Source organism: Bubalus kerabau, chromosome 7, assembly GCF_029407905.1.
Source record: "Bubalus kerabau isolate K-KA32 ecotype Philippines breed swamp buffalo chromosome 7, PCC_UOA_SB_1v2, whole genome shotgun sequence".
In the NCBI taxonomy this organism is placed as follows: Eukaryota; Metazoa; Chordata; class Mammalia; order Artiodactyla; family Bovidae; genus Bubalus; species Bubalus kerabau.
Window position 1 is genome coordinate 76,155,695 of NC_073630.1, and position 21,468 is coordinate 76,177,162.

A 21,468-nucleotide genomic window follows, 5' to 3' on the forward strand; every position below is an offset into this window, starting at 1 on the left:
GAACAGCCACTGAATTATTCATTTTCTTCCCTTCTAGGCTTATGTTTTATGGCCCCCAAAACTCATCAAGGTGTTTTCATAAACAAAAGAGCAAATTCTCCCTTAGGAAGAATCTTTCTAAGGATATTGTGATCTTATGATTATTAATAAGTAATATATATGTTTGCTCTTCATCTTGCTCCTGGCACGCAGCTCCCAAAACCCTTGTAATTTCCTAAGTAATAAGAGCAATGGGAACGTCTTACTATTTTTTTTTAATAATATTTGGTCTTTTTCCTTCAAATAGCTCCAGTTCCTGAAGTAGCTCCAGAGTGAGAAAGGCAAAAGAAACCTCTTGTCATGAATAACTAGGACTTCCCTGGTGGCTCAGATGGTAAAGAATCTGTCTGCAATGCAGGAAACCCGCGTTCAATCTCTAGGTCAGGAAGATCTCCTGGAGAAGGAAATGGCAACCCACTCCAATATTCTTGCTTGGGTAAGCCAATGGACAGAGTAGTCTGGCATTCCATGGAGTCGCAGAGTCGGACACGACTGAGTGAGTTTCACTTCACTTTCAACCACACCTGAGTTTGTGTTATGGAGGTGATTCTTGGAAAGCCCTTAGATAACCACAGGATTGGGGACTGGTCACCAGGGGAACCAAGCAGGTGGTTAGAGAGGTGGAACTTTCAGCCCCCTCCCACCCTCCCACTGCTGACCTCCAGGGAGGGGATCGGGGCTGGGGATTGAGTTTAATCATGATTAGCCAATGATTTAATCAATCACACCTACATAATGAAGTCTCCGTAAAAAGCCCCTAAAGTGCAAGTTTCAGAGAGCTCCTGGCTTGGTAAAAAGGAGAAGGTGCTGGGAGAGTGGCGTCAGAGCCAGCCTGGGAGCTCCACATTCTTCCCCCAAGCTTTGCCCTCTGCATCTCTTCCATCTGACTGTTGCTGAGTTACAGCCTTTATAATAAACTGGTAATCTAGGGAGTAAACTTTTCCTGAGTTCTGTGAGCTGCTCTGGAAAATCAATCCACCCAGAGGAGAAGAACATGAAACCTCCAATTTACAGCCAGTCCATCAGAAGGACAGACCGGGCTTGTTCCACTTGCTGAACATTAAATCAACGTTAAGGCCGATGACAACAAGAAATGAGGGCAGTGGGTAGACCGCCCTGAAACACTGACAGAGACAAAAACCTGGCATAGTGGTTGGTTGCAGTTATGTGGTGGTTAAGGACTATGACAACAATATCATCAAGGAATACTTCAAATGCACGAAATGAACAATGACCCAAGTTAGATACATATATTAATTGAATAATTAATTTGTTAAAGGATACTTGATCTTCATTCCCTTCCAGCACCTGCCATTCAAGGATTCGACTCTGGGGCCAGATAAACACAGGAAGTGATCCTCTATCATAAACATGCTTCTCAACTCCAAGCCAAAGGTGCACTTTCTGCTCAGCTGGTTAACTCTTCTCGTTCTGGATGGCTTGTTCTTGAATCATTTCTCTGGTGTGTTGGATAGACTTCTGAGCTGGGGCTTAGACCTGGTTTAGTATCTCTCTCATTGCCTGACATGGGCACGTCCCCATGCTCTGTCTGGGTTTGCTTTGCCTACTGTAATATTAACAGTGCATTTTTTCCCTGTTAGACCGTGACTATGAAAGCGCTTTGAACAGTAAAGAATGCTCTCTCTATGCAGGTGTTTATGAAGTGCACACATTCCTGTGCATCTCTCTTCTTTCTTTCCAGAACATGATGTCAGCATCCAGCCATGTGCTGACAGATGCTCCGACTACCACCGACTGGGCTGCAGAAGAGTATGCCAGACGAGGCAGTTCTGCTTGGATGCTGGTTCACTGTGTGTTGTTTAGAGAAGAAATGTTTTAAGGTAAAGGGGGAGGAAGCTTGCCGAGGATGTTTAATGGGATCTTGTAAACATTTGTATTCCAAATAACTGTTACTGTTTCTTATTCTGGGCTCTTTATAAAGAACTGAAAAGACTGCCCGCATTGTAGATAAGAGTTCAGAAGTGCACACCAGCCTCGTTCTGGGCTGGGTTGACAGATACTGCTAGTGGCCTTTCCAATATCCATCCTCCCCTTTCTTCTTCCTTACCAAGAGAACCCTAATTTTTCTTTAGGCAGTATGATGCCCAATTACATATGCTCACCTTCCCAGACTCCCTTGCAGTTGGGAGTGACCGTGTGACCCAACTCTGGCTGATGAGATGTAGGTGCAAGTCCCTAGGTAGGGGCCTCCAGAAACTTTTAAAGGGAAGAGTCTTACCTAGCATTTGCCCTTTGTTTTTTCCTTTTTTATTTAAAACGCACCCATCTTGTCTCCATGAACACAAGAGCCACATGCTAAAGATAGGAAAGTAGGAAACCAAAATGACTGCAGTTTCTTGTCACCCTTACCTGCTGATGTCTTATGTAAAAACAGTCAATTAAACAAACATATAGAAAGCCTACTTGGTTGATCCATTGTAATTAAGTTACTGTTCATGCACTCATACATAGACCCCGCTAAGCCGTTTCATGTGCTATGTATAATAGAAAATGGATGCAAATCGACTGTAGAGTTTTTAGATCAGTGCTGCTCAAGCTTTCATGTGCATGTACATCACCTGGAGAGCTTGTTGAAAATGCAGATTCTGATTCAGTAGGTCTGGATTGGAGTCGAGATTCTGCACTTTTCTCACAAGCTTGCAGCTAATGCTGATGATGCCAGTCCTGGACCACACTTTGAATAGCAAGGATTAGAAAATGACAGCTCTTTTGTCAGGCTGCTCTTATGCTGAGCTATTCTGCTTTCCTTTGATATGCTTATTATTCAGTTAAAAATCTGCAGAGGACTCAGTGCATTTTCACAAAATGTTAAGGTTTTATTTGGAACATCATCTCAGAGACAAAAAGCAGTTCATTTTGTTTAGCAAAATAAATTGACAAATGTATTTAAATAAGGGAAATTCAAGACTTTTGTGGATTTTCCCCCTTAGTTATTTGATTTTTGCCAGTTGGGATTTCTGTCTTCCAGCCTGAGTGCTTTCCAAGTTAACTCAGCTATAATCCAAGGAACTGCTTTATGAAATCCACATGAGTCAAAGTCCCTCTGTATTCTCACTCAATGTATTAAATGAAACACAAGGAAAATGACTTAGGGAAGTGGAATTAGAAGGAAAAGTGTCTTTCTCTTGGTCATGTTATCTTTTCGACAGAAGCCTTGACCATTCTGAAATGGATGTTGACAGTAAATTGTTATGGGGAGGTGATGGTCAAAAGGAAACTTAGGTGGTTTTTAACACCATCTGTCATCATGACTCAAAAGGAAATGCCAGCCACACCATCTGCAGCCACACCTCTGCCTTACACAGAAGCTGCTGCACACAGCTTCCTATGTGCTTGCACATAGAAAAATTGTCATTATCTTCTCTAGTTATGTACATTAAAAAAAATACAACATTGTGTTAAATAGCAGGACAGCTAACAGTGGGACATAATAACGCTACACTGAAAAACAAAAATAGCTTGATGAAGCTGAGAAGAGAAACAGCAGATGGTCTTCATGAAGGGGAGCACCAATGCCCACCATCTCCTCAGTCTGTGACGGATCTGCACTCAGAGGGTAGGCCTTCAGACCGCCGCCACTGGGCCAGGCGCTGCTTGAACCATTTCTGGAGGAAGAAAATGTGCAAAAGTACTCGTCACATATTGAAAAATGTCCATTCCCTTTCTCAAAGTAGCTTCTGTGACCCAGTTGTAAAAAAGGAAAGTAAGAACTGAGCCCATAGGGCTGGTTCTTCTCACTGTGATACCTATCTTTCTGCCTCAGGACCTTTGCACATACTATTTCCTATGCTTAAATAAAACCTTCTCATTGAAGCCTTCCCTGACCATTTTATCTAAAGTAGATTCTCTATGCATCTTCTTAGTCTCTATTTTAATACTTGGTTACCTTCACAGAACTTTGAATATCTGCAATGAATTCATTAACTTGTGCATTCCCTTGCTTTTAGTCTACATTTCCTTCTAAAAGATAAGAGCCATGAAAGCAGAGTCTGCATCTGTCTTATCATTATTAGCCCCTAACATAAGGGCTTAACAGAGATTAATCAATGTTTGTTGAATGATAAAAGAAATCAAAGCATCTCCTTGTTGCCCCAGATGAATCTATATAACTGATTTACCTCATCAGTGTGGGATGATCCCAAGGGCCTTGGTCATCCACAGTGCTTCATTCGAATTTGTTAAATAAAATGAATGAAAAACCAAACACTGGACAACCTTGGGGCACTTCTTTTGGGGGAATCTATGGAGTAGTCTGGCCCAATCTTCCTGCTCCAGGGCCACTGAGCAGTGAGAAAAGATAGAGTAGAACTCCCAGTTTACTCAAAATCTTCTAGATTGGTGTAACCCAAATATTCACACCTCATAAAATTAACCATGGATTTAGAAAAACCCCAGATGGGATAGTTCTAGACATGGTACCATGTGAAGGCTAAAACATTCTTCATATGTTGTAAAATTGCCCTACAACATATCAGTCAGTTCAGTTCAGTCACTCAATTGCTTCTGTCTCTTATTGACCCCATGGACTGCAGCATGCCAGGCTTCCCTGTCCATCACCAACTTCTGGAGCTTACTCAAACTCATGTCTATCAAGTCAGTGATGCTATCCGACCAACTCATCCTCTGTTGTCCCCTTCTCCTCCCACCTTCAATCTTTCCCAGAATCAGGGTCTTTTCTGATGAGTCAGTTTTTCACGTGAGGTAGCCAAAGTTTTGGAGTTTCAGCTTCAGCATCAGTCCTTCCAATGAATATTCAGGACTGATTTTGTTTAGGATTGACTGGTTTGATGTCCTTGCAGTCCAAGAGACTGTCAAAAGTCTTCTCCAACACCACAATTCAAAAGCATCAATTACAACATAATTACACCATTGAGATTATACCATTGGAGAAGGAAATGGCAACTCACTCCACTATTCTTGCCTGGAAAATTCCACAGACAGAGGAGCCTGGAGGGGCTATAATCCATGAGGTCACGAAGAGTCAGACATGACTGAACATGCTTGTATACCACTGAGGTATGGGGAATTCTGAAAGGAAATGAGGAGATCCATGCTGGGGAAGAGTCTGGGGTATGAAGCAGGTTGGCCAGGGATCTGGATTTTTAAGAAAACAACATTGAAGAGAGAAGAGTGAAGGCATAGAAGCAGCAAGCATTGATCTACACGGGAGACGATGAGTAGAAGGCTCTATGGGAGGGACGGAACCTCTAGGCTTTATTCTCCTGTGCTTCCCAACCTTTCACACAACAGGGCACACTTTCTCCACCTCACTGCTTGAGTAGGTGACCACTGGGGGCTCTGTAGTCCTGGGCCCTGCCAACAGGAAGCTCTATTCTAATCAACTGGCTCTGAGAACTTAGAGCGCCAGTCAGCTCAACTATAAGTGAAGAGGGAAGCTTAGGGAGTTTCTATTGTCCTAGTTAGGGTGTCTAACATTTCCCTATTCCTAGGACTTCCCTGGTGGTCTGGTGGTTAAGAATCCACCTTGCAATGCATGGGATGCAGATTCAATCCCTGGTCAGGGAACTAAGATCCCATATGCCTGGGAGCAACTGAGCCCATGCACAACTAGAGAGTCTGTGCATTGCAACTAAGCCCCAATACAGCCAAACAAATGAACAAATATTAAAAGATAAAATGAACTTAAAATGTACCTATTCTAGGGGCCAGTAGATGAGGGGACAGAAAGGAAGCAGAGAGAAAGAACACAGCTGTGGGATGGACACCAGACCTGGGATGTGCTGATGGAGATGGTGTGGAGATTGTGTGGTGACACCTAGATGTCTCTGACTTAGCACAGCCTCCCAACACACAGGGTGGGCTCCAGGGCCCTCATCTCTACAGAGATCTAGGGAGTCAGCATACACCCAAGATGAGAAGAAAGGGCGAGGACCACAGGGGAAGGAGTGCTTCTGTGTCTCAAGGCCTAAGAGCTAGAAGGAAGCGGGGAAACAGGATGGTCTAGGGTCTGCACCAAGGCTCAGCTGGCTGAACAGCAAGGGACCACGCCTGTACTTCGCCCTAACTGTTCAACAGTTTACACACTGAAGTCCGTTACTCAGCCACTGAGATCTGTGGTCTCATATACCTGTGTACTGTGGATGTGACAGCAGGGAAAAGAATTGAAAACCAGTGGCAGCAGATTGCTCTTAGGAAAACCCTCTCTTAGGGGTTGCTTTCTGGATGCAGTATTTCACTCTTAGGGGTCTCCCTCCTTAAGGAGAATAGAGAACTCATGTGTTTTTGGTGGCTTTAACCAATGTTCTGGGCTTCCCTGGTGGCACAGATGGTAAAGAATCTGCCTGCAATGCCAGAGACCTGGGTTCAATCTCTGGGTGGGGAAGATCCCCTAGAGAAGGCAATGGCTATACACTCCAGTATTCTTGCCTGGAAAACTCTATAGGCAGAGAAGCTTGGTGGGCTACAGTCCACAGGTTCAAAAAGAGTCAGACACAACTGAGCGACTAACACTTCACACTTCAGCCAATGTTCTACAGCTAAAGATGGGCATATGCGCTTTGGTGATCCATGTGTGTATTTAGTTAACTCTGGAATCTGGTTCCAGTTTCATTAATGAAGTGCCTCTGCAGGGATTTTGAGGCTACAAGGTCTGATTCAACAGAATTTCCAGTTACTAGAACTGAATAAATGGCAGAGTTTTACAGACCAACTAATTAAAACTTGGAGGGAGAAAGGCTCATTTTCTATCAGGATTCATTTAGGACAAAATGATTGAGCTGGACTCATTCAGAAGAGCCAATTCTTACATGAGTAATGAAGCAGAATATTAATATACAGTTACTGAAAGTAACGTCAGCAATGACCACATTTGTGAATTGGTGAGTTGGCATCCGAATGCTTAATAAATTGAACCCTAGCATTGGGGGATGGGGAGAGGCTCAAGAAAAGCTCAGCTATTTTCTGAAGATATATATTTTAAATCACACACATGTATAATAATTTAGCAAACCAGTTGCTCTCCAACAAAAACCATTAAACACCTTGCTTGCTTTTTTTCACCTTCAGAGCGGAATCTCATCACATCTCACTCACGTCGAGACTAATTTTCCACCTGGCTTTTCTCCGTCTCTTCTTTGCTTTGGTCGGTCATCCCCTGGGAAAGACATTCATCCTTTGCTTGCTTATAAACGGATGCCCTCATTAGCCTCACCCATTGATGGAGATTTATTTACTCCAAGGGAACAGATGATAATTAGACCCTGTAATGTGGAGGGGTTGAGGCAAAATAACACTGTTCCTGTCCTTTTCTCCAGTAACTAACATTTCATTCTTTCTAGGAGGAGACCTTTAGAGGTCTTTTTCCACTGATGAAACATCTAACAACTAAAACCAGGGTTCTGGGAAGAATCCCAGGATATTAAGAGGCGATAAAAATTCTGGAAACCAATCTAAGAACCAATGCAACTACACTGGGGTTGAATCGGTGATAACAGAAAATGGCGGATCATCCTAACCTCCCAAGGGGCTGATGAGAGCTTTCCCAGCCCCTTCTCACACTGACTTCAAAAATAATAAAAGACACAGGGGTTGGGATTCTGTAAAGTTTATCTAATTTAAATATAGGGGAAATCTAATTACTGTCATGAGAAAAAAATCCATGCTGGGACTGAAGCTGAAGCTGCAATACATTGGCATTCTGATGCAAAGAACTGACTCATTAGAAAAGACCCTGATGTTGGGAAAGATTGAAGGCAGAAGGAGAAGGGCACAGCAGAGGATGCGATGGTTGGACAGCATCATGGACTTGATGGGCAGGAGTTTGCTCAAACTTTAGGACCTAGTGAAGGACAGGGAAGCCTGGTGTGCTGCAGTGCATGGGGTCGCAAAGAGTTAGACATGACTGAAAAACAAGGACCCCAGCAAATGCACCTTAAAAAGTTATTTACATTAGAGCATCCTTCACCTCATGCTGGGTTCCTGTTGGTGTCCCCTCCAAGTAGAGAACACTGTCCTACAGTGAGACAGTTACAAAGGGGTTAAAGTCCCCAGTCAGGGAACAGTTTAACCTTTTAGTCTTACTTTTGCCAAAGTATCAGCAGTGTGAATCAGCTTGTGTTAACTGTTAATATCTCACAGTAGCATAGCATGCTTATTTTTCTTTTCCTAGTATTTCTTGTTCTAGGAAAAAGAATATGAATCCAATTCTGGAAGTGGGTGGTATTAAGCATAAAGAGAGCAAGCATGTGAAATAAATATTATCTTGGCTTTGATGACCTTTTCTTATGGAAAAAGGCAACATTAATAAAAGAAACAGAGAAAGTATTGATAGCAGACACTGCTTATGTGCAGGCCTGGCACACCCTGGCCTCCATCAGTTATTTACAGGGTCCCTCCAGGGAGACCGTTCCCGCCCACCAGTCCCCATGGGGGTGGGATGGTTGGCAGGGGGTCAAGGGGATGGCAGGTTGGGGGGAGGATGGGAAGTTGGAAGATGAGATCCGATCTGATAAGAGCGGACAGAGGGTCACCTAGGAAGCCTCTTCCTCTGAAATTGCTCAATTTCGCCTCTCTCTGAGCTCTGGGGTCTCAGATGCTTCCTTGTGGTTGGTGCTGGAAGACAAAAGGGTAAAGCCAAGCTGTGGCAATGTTGGGGAGGAAGAAGGTGTTGGCCTTGAGGCAGGAAAAGGAAGCAAAGGGCCCTGCTATGAGGCTGACTCATCCCCGCAAAGGCTCACTTCAGAGCTGGGTCGCCCATTTGCCCATTTGAGGGTGGGAGAAGAGGTGAGATGGGAAAAGGGCTGCCTGAGAGGGTGGAGGAACCTGCTGTGCAGGGGTCTGAACTGGCTGACCTTGATTACAGAAGGCTGCCCTCTTTTTCTTCCTGCCTCAAACCTGATTTTAGTGCAGTTCTCTCATATAAGGTGTAACCTGAGGAAAGACTGAATGCAGCCTGAGATGACTGTCATTTATGATATAGTTTTTTTTTTTTAGGAAGAAAGAGAACATAAATTGAATTTTCAGTCCTTTCCTCCCATCCCATCCAGTTGTTTCCATTTCTTTTCTGTGGAGATAAAACAGCATGGTATTTAAGCATCCAGGCCAGGGGGCCAGACTGCTAGGCCACAGATCCCAGCTCTGCCGCCTCCCAGCTGTGGCCTTAAGCAAATTATTTAACCTTTCTGTAAATCAATTCCCTTATCTGTGCAATGGGGCCAAAAGCACCTACTTCACAGCATTGTTGTAGAAAATAAAGGATTTAATACTTGGAGAATACCTGGAACAATAGGTGGCAAGCATCATCTCTTATAAAGGTCAACATAATCATTCTGCTTTACGGATAAGGGAATGACAGTAACTTGCCAAGGGAGAATCTGACTCAGACGATAAAGAATCTGCCTGCAATGTGGGAGACTCAGGTTCAATCCCTGGGTGGGAAAGATCCCCTGGAGAAGGGAATGATGACCCACTCCAGTATTCTTGCCTGGAAAATCCTACAGACAGAGGAGCTTGGACATGACTGAGTGACTAACACTTTCACAGAGCCCACAGTGAATCCACAGCTTTCTTTTTAAGAAGTTGAGTTACTGTCTCTGTGATCACTCCTCTTTTCTAAATATAGCGTGGGATTTTAAATGACAACAGTTCAGCAGGCTGCCTCCTGGGGAAAGAGGGGCTGGTTCACAGAAACATGAGCTGTTAGACTTGGGTTACACTAAATCACTAAATTACCTTCTATTAAGTTCTGGTTCTGGTTAGCCAGACAGCTGTTTCCTTCTCTAAAAAGATATGTTTGACTTTCTGTTTGACCTAGAAATGGGAGGATCTCCTACAGGCAAATTCTTCAAAAGTGTTAGTCGCTCAGTCGTATCCGACTCTTTGCAACCCCATGGACGGTAGCCCACCACGTTCAAAGGCTTAGTTAGTAAAAATCGTTTTGGACTTGGGATCCAAGAAGTATCTTGGGGTCTTGATTCTAGGATCCACTGAAGCACCCATTACAAGCTCTTAAGCTTCATCTAAGTATGATTCATGGTGAGGAGAGAACAAAATGTCTGATGCCCTGGTCTATAAAATGGGAAGAATAAGAAAGTCTCTGCTTTAGACTTGAGATTAGTGGTGTGAAGTGCTTTGGGTTCCCATGGGAGAGATGCTAGAGGAGTTCCAAGTGGTATTATCAGGCATAACTAATTGTCTTTCCATGACCAAAGGGAAAATAGAAGTCAGAGTTTAGGCAGGGGTTAAAAAAAAAAAGTCGGTCGAAGGAGCCAGTACTCCTTCAAGCCAGCTCCTAGTGGCTAAAATCCTGGGCAGTGTTACATTCTCTGTCCTAAACGATTTTCAGGATAATACAGAAGTTTTTAAAATAGATAAATAAATCAGTGCACTTACAGTGACATCTTTCTTCGCTCCCTTCAGTTGTAATGTTAGGTGTCTACCTTGTAAGAAAACTCCAGAAAAAGAAGATCCTAGATCTCCTTAGAACCGTGGAATTTTTAAAAATCGGAATCAAATCTCCCTGACTCCCTTCAATTTTAGCTCTGCAGCTGAGCGGAAGCTGCAGCGACATGTGGTGGAAAGAGCATGCATAACGACCTGTGCCATCATGACAATTCCCTCCCTCTGAACCTGTTTCCTCGTTTACCAACCCCGAGGACTGAATTTATAGCTTATCACTAGGATCCCGTCCAGCTCTGACACTCCCGCTGGGAATAGATTTGTGGACGCTGGGCTCAGTGGGCGAACACGGCGCCTCTCCGGCAGGTTTCGCTCAGAGCCCAGAGGGGAACTAAACCTGGGAAAGGGAGAAAGGGACCCACAAAAGTGGGTCCATTGACGCGGCTCCCAGCCCGGCGGGAGGAGAGAGTGCTTTCTCTGGCTGTAGGGGAGAGAGGAAAATCAGACGGGAGGGCGAGCGTGGGGTTTCTAAGCAGCTTCTGCGGGAGCCACTTGGCTGGGGTGCAGGGCAGACCCGGCGCGGGTGGAGCCGAGAAGCAGGGATGCTGCGGTGGAAGCGATGCAGGTCTGGGCTCCGGAGTGCAGGCAGAAACGCGGATAGATCCGGGGGAAGAAGGCCAGGCGGGAGCCGAGGGTGAGGGAGGCCCTCATCTTCTCCAGATCAAGGCTGTCCGGAGGGGCGGGAGCTTGGGCACGCGGGGCGCTCGCCGGGGCTTACCTGGGTCTCCTCCTCCGAAAGGCCGGCCTCTGCCGCGATCAGGCACAGCGTGGTGGGGTCCGGGTGCTTGTTGACCTTGTTGAAGTTGTACTCCAGGATCTCCACCTGGTCCTCAGTGGGTCCGCTCGCGGTCTCGGTCGACATGGTCCCGGCACGGCTGCTAGAGAGGGAGAAGCGGCGGTGATGAGCGAGGCCGTGGGCAGAGCGCAGGGAGGAACTGCGATCCGGGGTGCCCTCAGCCCGCGGGTCTGCCCGCGGTGGCACGGCGCGCGGGTGTCCCGCGCTGCAGGCTGTGCCGGGAGCCTGCGCGGGGCCCTTCCGGGGGCGCGCCTAGGGGATCCTTGCGCGTCCTTGGGCCTCCCTCCTGACCCCAATTTTTACAACAGGTTTCCCCGGGGCCCCTGCTCTAGGGCAATGCGAGGAGGCGGCGGCCGCGCCCTCCCCGCCTTGAGGCTTTAAGGAAGAAGTGGAGGAAGAGCGGCGGTGATTTTTGAAAAACCGCCTTCAAACGCTTCCTCCGGGCAGAGGGAGCTGCTCTGGTGACAGTCCTGACGGATCGCTGGGCTGGCAGCCGGGTTCCACGGCGGGACGCCTCACCCTTGCAAGCCCTGCTGCCTCTAAAGCGGTTTAGCACTTTGCAGCCTCTCCAGGGAGGGCGGTACACCCCACACCTCCTTCAGAGAAATGACCCAGAGGACAGAAGTTACTTTTCACAGTTGGGGAAATGGGGGCGGCGCTTTTAATCTCTGCCTTTTACAGAGGTGGAGATAGGTCTGCAGCGCTTCACCCCTGCACTTCCCAGGGCCAGGGACTGAGCAGCAGGAGAAATTTCCACCTGAGGGCTTGTGTGAGTCACCCTGCAATCTGCAACCTCCTTCATCCCTCTACCCCAGGTTTTTCGAACTAAAGCTGTGAGTAGGAAGCTTCCTGTCAATCGGCTCTTCATGGCCCAGCGTGGCCTGGACATGATTCCCGCAGGGTGCAGTAGAGTCCACTTCACTATGAGCCTCTCTAGATGAGGATTTCCAAGACAGAGCCCAAATCCAGCTGAGGAGGATCTACAGCAACTATCTTTTTAATCAGACATCCCCTGTGATTGTATTAAAAATAACTGCAAAGTCAAGAGAACAGGTGTTTGACCAGCTTCAAGGTCTTTTATATTTTCTTACTTTAGAGCCAAATAGTGCTCTAGCAGGGGCTTCTCAGGTGACGTTAATGGTGAAGAACCACCTGCCAATGCAGGAGACATAAGAGATGCCGGTTCAATCCCTGGGTCAGGGAAGATGCCCTGGAGGAGGGCATGGCAACCCACTCAAGTATTCTTGCCTGGAGAATCCCATGGACAGAGGAGCCTGGTAGGCTGCAGTCCATGCGGTCACAAAGTCGGACACGACTGCAGCAACTTAGCATGCATCTATGGATTGTTCTAGCAGATTTGAGGCAACATGACTTCCTGCTGCATATCTCATACCTAAGTAGCCTCTGAAATGGGGCTAAAAAATGACAGATGTGCACCCCTCCCCTTCCCCCAGTTTAAGATGTATTGAGATACAGGAAGTTAGAGTGTTCAAGTTCTTGGCTGAGGACTTGGGACAGACAGGTCAGGACTTGCCATCTCTGACAGTAAAAGACAAGCACACGTGTGGGAAACACCTTGGTTTGTTGTTTTAACAAACAATTGCAAAATCAGCCAGCACAATCCCGAGTGGATTTTTGATGTAGTTTCTACCTGGGGATGAGCTGCACTCCACTGACCTGCCTGCATAATGTCCCCGAGGCTGTGATAAACTTTTCTATTGTGACCTGCATCCTGGGCTCCCTAAATGTTTTTCCTTCTCCTCTTGGTCACTTGAAGAGGTGAGACAAGAAATCATTCTACTGTGAGAGATCCTGGGGTCAAACCAGTTGTTGGGTTGTAGTGAAATCTTGGTGTTTTTAGGCAGTTCTGTGCTCCCAAACTTTAAAATCTGTCCCAGTGATGCCTGTCCCAGTGGTGAGGCAGGATGAGGTTAAGCCAGGTCGTAAATGCCTCTTTTCCTGTTCGTACCTGTCCCCCTCTTTCTTTGACACAGAACTTCAAAGCTGGAAAGAACCTTGATGCCCAGCATCCTAGAATGGAAAAGCCTTGGCTTCTCTTTCAGTACTGTGCTCTTCTAGACCCTTCTCAACAGGCCATCCTGTCTTTAGTTTGGCAGAAAAAATCAGAAAGGGGCTTGTTGCTATTTTGAATGGGCATTGACTGACCTCATAGGATACCAACCTGCCAAACCTGCCCACTGGAACCACCCACCACTGCTCATTTTGCCTGGAAAAAAAAGAAAACACAGGCGAGAGGAAACTCCTGCCTCTGATTTTGTTTCTTGCCCTAAAAAGAGTCCAACTATTCCAGTGACACAGTTACGGTGGCTCTTCCAGGAAAATTTTTGCTGCTTCTTTGTAGAATTCCCAGTCTTTCAGAAGTGTTCATCAAATGCACAAATTTCTAAACTGAACTCAGATTCAAGGACTATTCCTCGTGTACTTCTTTCCCTCTTTTTTTTCTTAACCATTATTACATGACTCAAAGGTGACACATTCTTAATCAGGTGCATTTTCTCTTATATTTTTGTGGCTCCCTGTTACAGGACTTTGTAGGAAGTTTTATGGATAGGTCCACTTGGCTTTAAAGTTCTCCTTGAGTTATTTGACTAGGGCATTGGACTTGGTAGGTTGCTATGGGAGGACCATTAGAAAGTACCTACTTCTCTTATGAACACCAAACAAACTTGATTTCTAGAAATGAGGATAGAAGATCTAATCACAATTGAGATATCTACCTTTTATTTCCCCACAAAACTCAGTCTCTGTTGTTTCAGTTGTCTTTGGTTAACATGTATTTGCTGCTGCTCCTCCATTTCTTCTTTCCCTCTCTTTCTTTCAAAGGAAATTTATAAATCACATCACCTAGTAACCTTGGCCTTATAAAACTTCTCAACTCTTTCCAGTAAGGAAACTGTTGAAAAATATCTCTGAAGGTAGTCTAAACAATGTCAGATGAAAGGGACTAAAAATATTTTAAAGCTTCTTAATCTTTACTCTGAGCACAAGTTGTATCGTTGCTGTGGTTATTAATATCTTATGAAACATTCAAAGAGTCCTGTTGTTGTGTTTTCGTTTGTGGTTTCAAGAAGACAATGCATAAACCTTTGCAAGAGGTTAAATGAAAGCTGCTGGCTCTTTTGTAAATTTCAATGCCTGGATAGACATTTGTGCCAATCTTACAGCTTTACCTTTGTCCCTTAATCCTATAGTCATTTATTTATTTATTTATTTGAAAGCATCTACCTATAAGAACCAGCTCATGGAGAGTGCTACTAGCTGGGACCTGCAGAAATCTCTTTGGGCTCACATTTACCATCTTCTTCTCCCCTTCCCAGCCATTCTGATCTCTCTGTAATGCCGAAAATACCAAACTAAGAGAAAAAGGTTATCAGTGGCATGGGACTTCCTGGACTTTTCTGGTGGTCCAGTGGCTGAGAATCCTCGCTCCCAATGCAGGGGCCCTGGGTTCAATTCCTGGTCGGGGAACTAGATCCCATAAGCCACAACTAAGACCCAGCACAGTAAAATAAATACACTAAAAAAAAAAAAGTGATCAGTGGCAGATACTCCTTATAAACCATCCCATGGTGAACTGACAAAACAAAGAAAGTAGATGGATCATTCTTTAGGGTCATCTCCCAATTTACTTTAGCTTGTGTCTCTGTTATGTTCACTGTGAACTTTCTGGAAGCAACACGCTCTTGAACCATTCTGTATTTTCTTAAGTGAAAAAAATAACATGCCACCATTTCTCCAAGGAAAGTGGTGGGTCTTTGGAAGCAGAGTTTTCTCCCTTATCACTTACTGAGCCACTCTGGATGGAGTGCCAGGGGGGATCACCCAGGCTGTCAGTGTCTCTCAGAAATTGACACATAGAAGTAGAATATGGATCTGCTTCCTCAGGCTAACACAAGGCTATGTTAAAAGAAAGGACTTTTCTTGTTTTCATTTATTCTTCAAATATGAACCTGGTGGTTAATGTCTTTACGCTTAGAACAGTAGTTCTCATGCCTGCTGGGGCTTACAATCACCTGTAGGAATGTCCAGGACCACTACAGACCTCCTGAACCAAAACCACACTGTAGGAAGCCAGCATGGCAGAGACACAAAAAATATTTCGGCTCTCACAAGATCTTGCAACTTAATTGTTTTTTTTTTTTTTTTTCAATTTTATTTTATTTTTAAACTTTACAAGATCTTGCAACTTAATTGTTAAAATCAACTATAAACATTTAGGACCTCTTATTTCTTATACTGTAAAGATGCTTTAAAGTATCTTCTAATTCTGCTGCTGTATATCATCTTAACACTTGAGCAGACGATAGGTTGAGGTAGTTTTAAAGGAATAAACTTCTAAAAATATACATTGGAGAAGAAATTTAGACATTACACTATTTACCTTTTGTATATTTGGTCAGGAATGTGGAAAATGTCTTTAATTTTATGAATTATTAAGAGAAATTTCACTATGCTTTGAAAAATTCAGAAATAATATAAAACCCTTTAAAAATCTTTTTCAAATAGAACATATTCTTGGGCTTCCCTGGTGATCCAGTGGTTAAGAATCTGAGATCCCACGTGCCAAGGAGCACCTAAGCCCATGTGCCACAACTACTGAGCCTATGCAGCAGGACAAGCCATTGCGATGAAAAGACAAGCCACCGAAACGAGAAGTCAGAGCACACAATGACGAGTGTCCCCTGCTCACTTCTGCTAGAGAAAGCCTTCATGCAGCAGCAAAAAACCTGCCACAGCCAAAAAATAAAATAAATCTTAAAAAAAAATTCTATTTTCTTTGAAGTTTTTTCTTTTTTTAAATTGGAGTACAGTTGCTCTACAACATTGTGTTAACTTTCTGCTGCATGACTAAGTTTATACATATATCCCCTCCCTCATAGAAAAACACACTCTTGTGTTGAGATTAGAATTTTTTTTTAATTTATTTTTGGCTGTGTGGGTCTTCTTTGCTTTGCACGGCTTTCTCTAGCTGTGGTGAACATGAGCTACTCTTTGTTGCGGAGCACGGGCTTCTCGTTGCGGTGGTTTCACTTGTTCCAGAGCACAGGCTCTAGAGCTCGGACTCAGCAGTTGTGGCACATGGGCTTAGTTGCTCCACGGCATGTGGGATCTTCCCAGACCAGGGATCCAACCTGTGTCCCCTGCATTGGCAGGCAGATTCTTAACCACTGCAATACCAACGAACTCTAAGATTGGAATTTAAGAAAGCAGACCATCATAAGGAAAATTCCTTCTACCTTATTACCATTCAAATTTCCATAATTGATTTAGAAACCAAAGATTACAGTGGAAGAGATTTGCCAACCTTGACAAACGATTTTCTAAATTCTTGAATTTTCCAATGCAGGAAATGCTAAAGTTTAAGTTATCATTTATATAGACAATTTATATAATACAACTTAAAACTGAACATTAGATTATGAATATACCTACACACATAGCATCATTGCTGTCTTCAGATAAACAAACTTCCAAATCTAAATAGGAAAAGGCTTTTCAATGCTATATTGATTACAATTTTACTTGTTAAAAAAAACAGAGGAAAAGACAACAAAATGTTAACAGTGTTTATATCTAGACTGTGGGACTACAAACCTAAAATTTTTCTTTTTTATATTTTTCTCTTTTTAAATATTTATTACCTTGAAATTAGAAGATTTAGTATTTTTCTTTAAAAATTATTCTTTTTATATTTATTTTTAATTTTTAAAATTAATTTATTTTTTAAATTTGAGGCTAATTACTTTACAATATTGTGGAAAAATTAGTTCTATCACATATGTATGCATCCCTAAAATAGCTTTTTAAAAAGTTTTTATGTTTTTGAGATCTATAAAATGATATCACACTGTATATAATTCTTCTGTAGATTGCTTTGTCTATCAACATGTTTTCAAGATTCATTCATATCTCAGCGTGTAGAGAAGTTCATTCATATTGGGTTGTTTCCATTTAGTGAACGTACTACAATGTATTTATGTGTTTTCCTGTTGGTGGATATTTGGGTTGTCTCCAGTGTTTTGCTATTATGAACACTGTGTCTCTGAACATTTTTGTATATGTCCTCTGAAGCACTTTTAGGAAGATTTCTCTAGGAGTGGAACTGGTCATAAGGTATGTGACTGGTAGCTTTACAACATTATACCAACTTCTTTTCCAAAACCGTTGAACAAAACTACACTATACTCCTCATACGTACACTATTGATACCGTGTATAAAATAGATAACTAGTAAGAACAGGGGACTAATATAGCACAGGGAACTCAATGCTCTCTGGTGACCTAAATGGGAAGAAAATCCAAAAAAAGGTGGGTGGGATATATATGTATAGCTGACTCACTTTGCTGTACAGTAGAAACTAACAACATTGTAAAGCAACAATACTCCAATAAAGATTAGTTTTAAAAAACTGCAAATGAAAAAAAAAAAAAAAAGAAAAACTGTACTGCTACCAGGAGTGGATAGCATTTCCTTTTCTCTACATTCTCATCAACACTTGTCAAACTTTTTAATTTTTTTCCAAAATGGTTAGATTTTTTTTTTGTCCATGAATAATATCTAAACCTTCTTAAAGCTGTTTGTGTTTCCATCCTGCTTAACTTGACGCTAAAAGTTTCCATACGTTTACTATTTAGTGTATAAAAAGAGTGTTTCCTGCTGGAGCCCAGAAGGAGATTTGAGGTATTTTTGGAGAGTTTAGACTGTCTTCAGGCTAGCTCGTTATTTCCACTGGTCACCAATAACAATACGAAAGATGGATGGAAAACTAATTACAGCAGACCTTTTGTCTGTATAATGCTAAAAATGTTTCTATCTTCCCTTCTACAGAGCTCCTAGGAGTCAGGACTTCACTCTGCACTTAAGAAATGCGTTAGCTCTATCAATTTATTGTTCCCTCACCCTTAAAGCAAATATCAAAGTCTCCAGATAAAAACGACAGAGATGGACTTAAAACAACTGAATAAGGAAGAAGAAAGGATGTAGGGATAGGCAGGAAGAATAAAAGAGATTATTTGGCTGTGGGCTTAAAATAGAATATAAACATGTGAGATCAACCAATGTGCTCAGTGTTCGAACTGCAATACCATGACCATGGGGGTACTGCCTTCCAGTTTAAAAGCGGGTTACTCTTAGTTCTTTCAGTTTTGCTCACGATCCTCTCTTAGAAATAGAATGGAATTGGTCCTGTTTTGTGGTCAAGAAAGGTTAACTAACTTATCTACAGCATCAGAGGAAGACTCAGAATTCCCCTTTTCATTCTGGCCCCAGCTGTAACATCAGCTCTTGATGTCATGAGCAAGATTGACGCCTACTTCCAAAATGCAGTCTCCTTACACTCTTTTGATGTCACAGAAATTCTAAGATATGATTAAATCACCTGCTTGGATCTTTGAGCTCCAGTTTTGGTCATGGTCTTTCCCTTAGGTGAAGAACTGGAACTGGGGCAGCCAGGCCATTTCTGACTGACTGGTCTCTCCAGCCTCATTCCCTTAGTGGCTGCCACAGCCCAACCCTCTTGTAGAATTCCTCACCTCTCCTGGGAAAGCCCTAGTATCTACTTGACACCAAGGCAACAGAGAGAATGAAATCACCCCCTTTCAAGTTTTGTTCTGACTCCACACTTTGAAGTACATTTTGGGGAAATGTTCAAGTTTGTCTGGTATGATCTGAACTCTTAACTTCTGATCCAGTGTAACAGCTATGGACACACTCGGAACCACCTGCCTGCTCACAACGACAAGCATGCTTTATTCTCCCAAAACATGCTGCTCTTGACTCCACGGGCAGGAAGGCTTAGGGCTTGAATTCATTCATTCCAACCGGTCACTAGCAATGCTACCACCGCAAGCACCTCTCACTTCTCAAAGTTTTGTTAGGCGAAGGTATCATCAGATTTAGTTTTCAGCGTTTCAGCCCTGCTCTGGGGTTGCGTATCTCTTAGGAGTTAAGCCAAGACTTAAAAATATGAAATGCTGCCTTGCTTTAAGTTCTGTATATCCTATGTCCACTTTTATATGTGTCCTGTGTATTTGCTAATCGGCTTAGTACTTTCCAGCTCCTCCTCTTTAGACTTGCTTTCGTCTTGCCTTTAGAAGCTCCTCTATTTCAGGAAACCCAGCAGAATTAAAAGCAAACTGAAACTTGAGCCAATGTAGTTAAAAGGTCAAATAATTAGAAATCTTGAGCACTAATCGTTTGAAATATCACTTTGCTGAGCCTCCATTTCTTTCATGGAAAGAAGGGGTATAATAATACACACCTCAGTCTAGTTCACAGCTCTGTTGTAAAGTTCATATGATATTGTTGTAAGGAAAGTGTTTTCTAAACTGTTAAGTGTTTGCTTATGGAAAATACTATTTTTTTTAAGTAACTAATTTATTTGGCAGTGCCAGGTCTTCCTGTGACATGTGGGATTTTAGTTGCAGCATATGGGATCTAATTCCCTGACTAGGGATGGAACCCAGGCCCTCTGCTTTGGGAGTGCAGAGTCCTACCCACTGAACCACCAGAGAAATCCTTATGCATGTGTTCATGCTAAGTCATTCCAGTCGTGTCTGACTCTTTGCCACCCTATGGGCTCTAGCCCGCCAGGTTCCTCTGTCCATGGGATTTCCCAGGCAAGAATACTGGAGTGGGTTGTCATCCCCTCCTCCAGGGGATCTTCCCTGACCCAAGGATAGAACCCATGTCTCTTATGTCTCCTGCATTGGCAGGAGGGTTCTTCACCACTAGCCCTACCTAGGAAGCCCCAGTCTTTATACTATTGTTTTTTAAAAACCATAGTTCAGTAGGGCATCTTCTGGGTAACAAACTGGTAAGAATTGTAAGTTTCACTCTTTCTGAGTTTCAATCCCTTTTTTATCTTTCTGGAATGGTAATGCACAATGGTTGAAATCAGAACCTTTTTTTGAAAAAAAAAAAAAATCAAATGCTGTATATATTGCTCCATCTTAAGAGATATTCCTAGATGGAACGTCTCAGTACTAACCAGATGAGGGTGGCAGGTTTTCTCATGAGCAGTTCTACACGTTGTATATTGATTTGAACTTAGCTGTTGATATTTTCCATAAAATATTAGTTTCTTTGCTCATTCCTCACCACCACTCCCTAACATACTTTCATCTACTAATGAGAAAGCATTACTAGGACAGAAGTTGAGTAGTGAGGAAGTTAATAAGCAGGAACAATTATTCTATGAATTGGTGAGTAGAGTTTTTGAGGCTCTCTTGGCCTATGAGAATAATGACCAAATTGAAGTCGTTTTGAAATAATTTGTTCATGAGCTTGTCTTCCCCAACAAATTATAGGCTTTCCTTGGTGTTTATGTCATCTCTTAGAGATTTCCATTTCTCCAGCATTCATTGGGTGTGTCTACCACTTAATAGGGGCTCATTGTGCGTCTTTTGAACTGAATGTAGCCGATGGCATCTGGCCTGACTTGATTTAGGACAAAAGTTAGGAAGACAGTGCTCTGTGTTTTCAACAATCAGGACCTGCTGTGTTCAAAACCAAAACATAACACTGGAAAAAATAGCATTCTAGCCTCCTAATAAAGCCCTTTGGTTCTCACTGCCCCAAACAACACAGAGCTGATTCCTATTTTTGAATCAGATACAGAAACCTCACAACATATGTATTGAGTAATTATTATGTGTCAGGCACAGTCCTAAATGTCTTAGACATATTGACTCGTTTAAGTGTTAGAAGAACAATAACACTACGTGATAGACACTCTTATTGTCTCCACTTAATATATGTGTAAGATGATGGAAATTATACACTTTCCCCAAGGAGATGTATATAACCTTCTCCAAGTCACAAATCAAGTGAGTGGCAGAGCAGGCATTAAAACCCAGAAAGTGTAATTTCTGCATCCATGTTTTTAACCATTACACTGCCTTTTCTCTGTGTACCAAGTAGCTAGGTAGATAGAAGCACCCTGATAGGTGGTTGATGGAAGGGGGGCAGTCAAGCTGAGTGGTGCTCCTGGGACAGGAGTGAGGCTGTGTCCCCTGTCTGCTCCAGCTTCCGTGGGGTGGGGCTGGTCTGAGAGCAGAGCTTCCTCCCTGTGACATTTCTCAACCCTGGTGACCAGACATGACACTGACCCAGCTAAATGGATTAGTTGTGATTTCAGTTAATACCAGCAGCACCACCAGTCAGGCTAGCATTT

General features: G+C 43.2%; 1 protein-coding gene and 1 long non-coding RNA gene across 3 annotated transcripts; one reads left to right on the top strand and one right to left on the bottom strand.

The window, feature by feature from the left end:
• The first annotated feature begins 813 nt into the window (after positions 1 to 813).
• On the top strand, positions 814 to 15,970 carry LOC129657899 (uncharacterized). 2 transcript variants are annotated; one of them, XR_008717154.1, is made up of 3 exons: positions 814 to 1,434; positions 1,692 to 1,880; positions 15,800 to 15,970. It is a non-coding gene; the product is annotated as an uncharacterized LOC129657899 (long non-coding RNA). The 2 variants fall into 2 exon arrangements; XR_008717153.1 differs by having other exon boundaries at positions 1,742 to 1,880.
• On the bottom strand, positions 2,868 to 11,918 carry HOPX (HOP homeobox). The gene is made up of 3 exons (XM_055588669.1): positions 11,792 to 11,918; positions 11,195 to 11,354; positions 2,868 to 3,665 (listed from the first exon to the last, which is right to left on the bottom strand). Exons 2-3 carry the CDS (start codon positions 11,336 to 11,338, stop codon positions 3,588 to 3,590), a joined length of 222 nt encoding a protein of 73 aa, XP_055444644.1. The 5' UTR covers positions 11,339 to 11,354; positions 11,792 to 11,918; the 3' UTR covers positions 2,868 to 3,587.
• Positions 15,971 to 21,468: the final 5,498 nt, after the last annotated feature.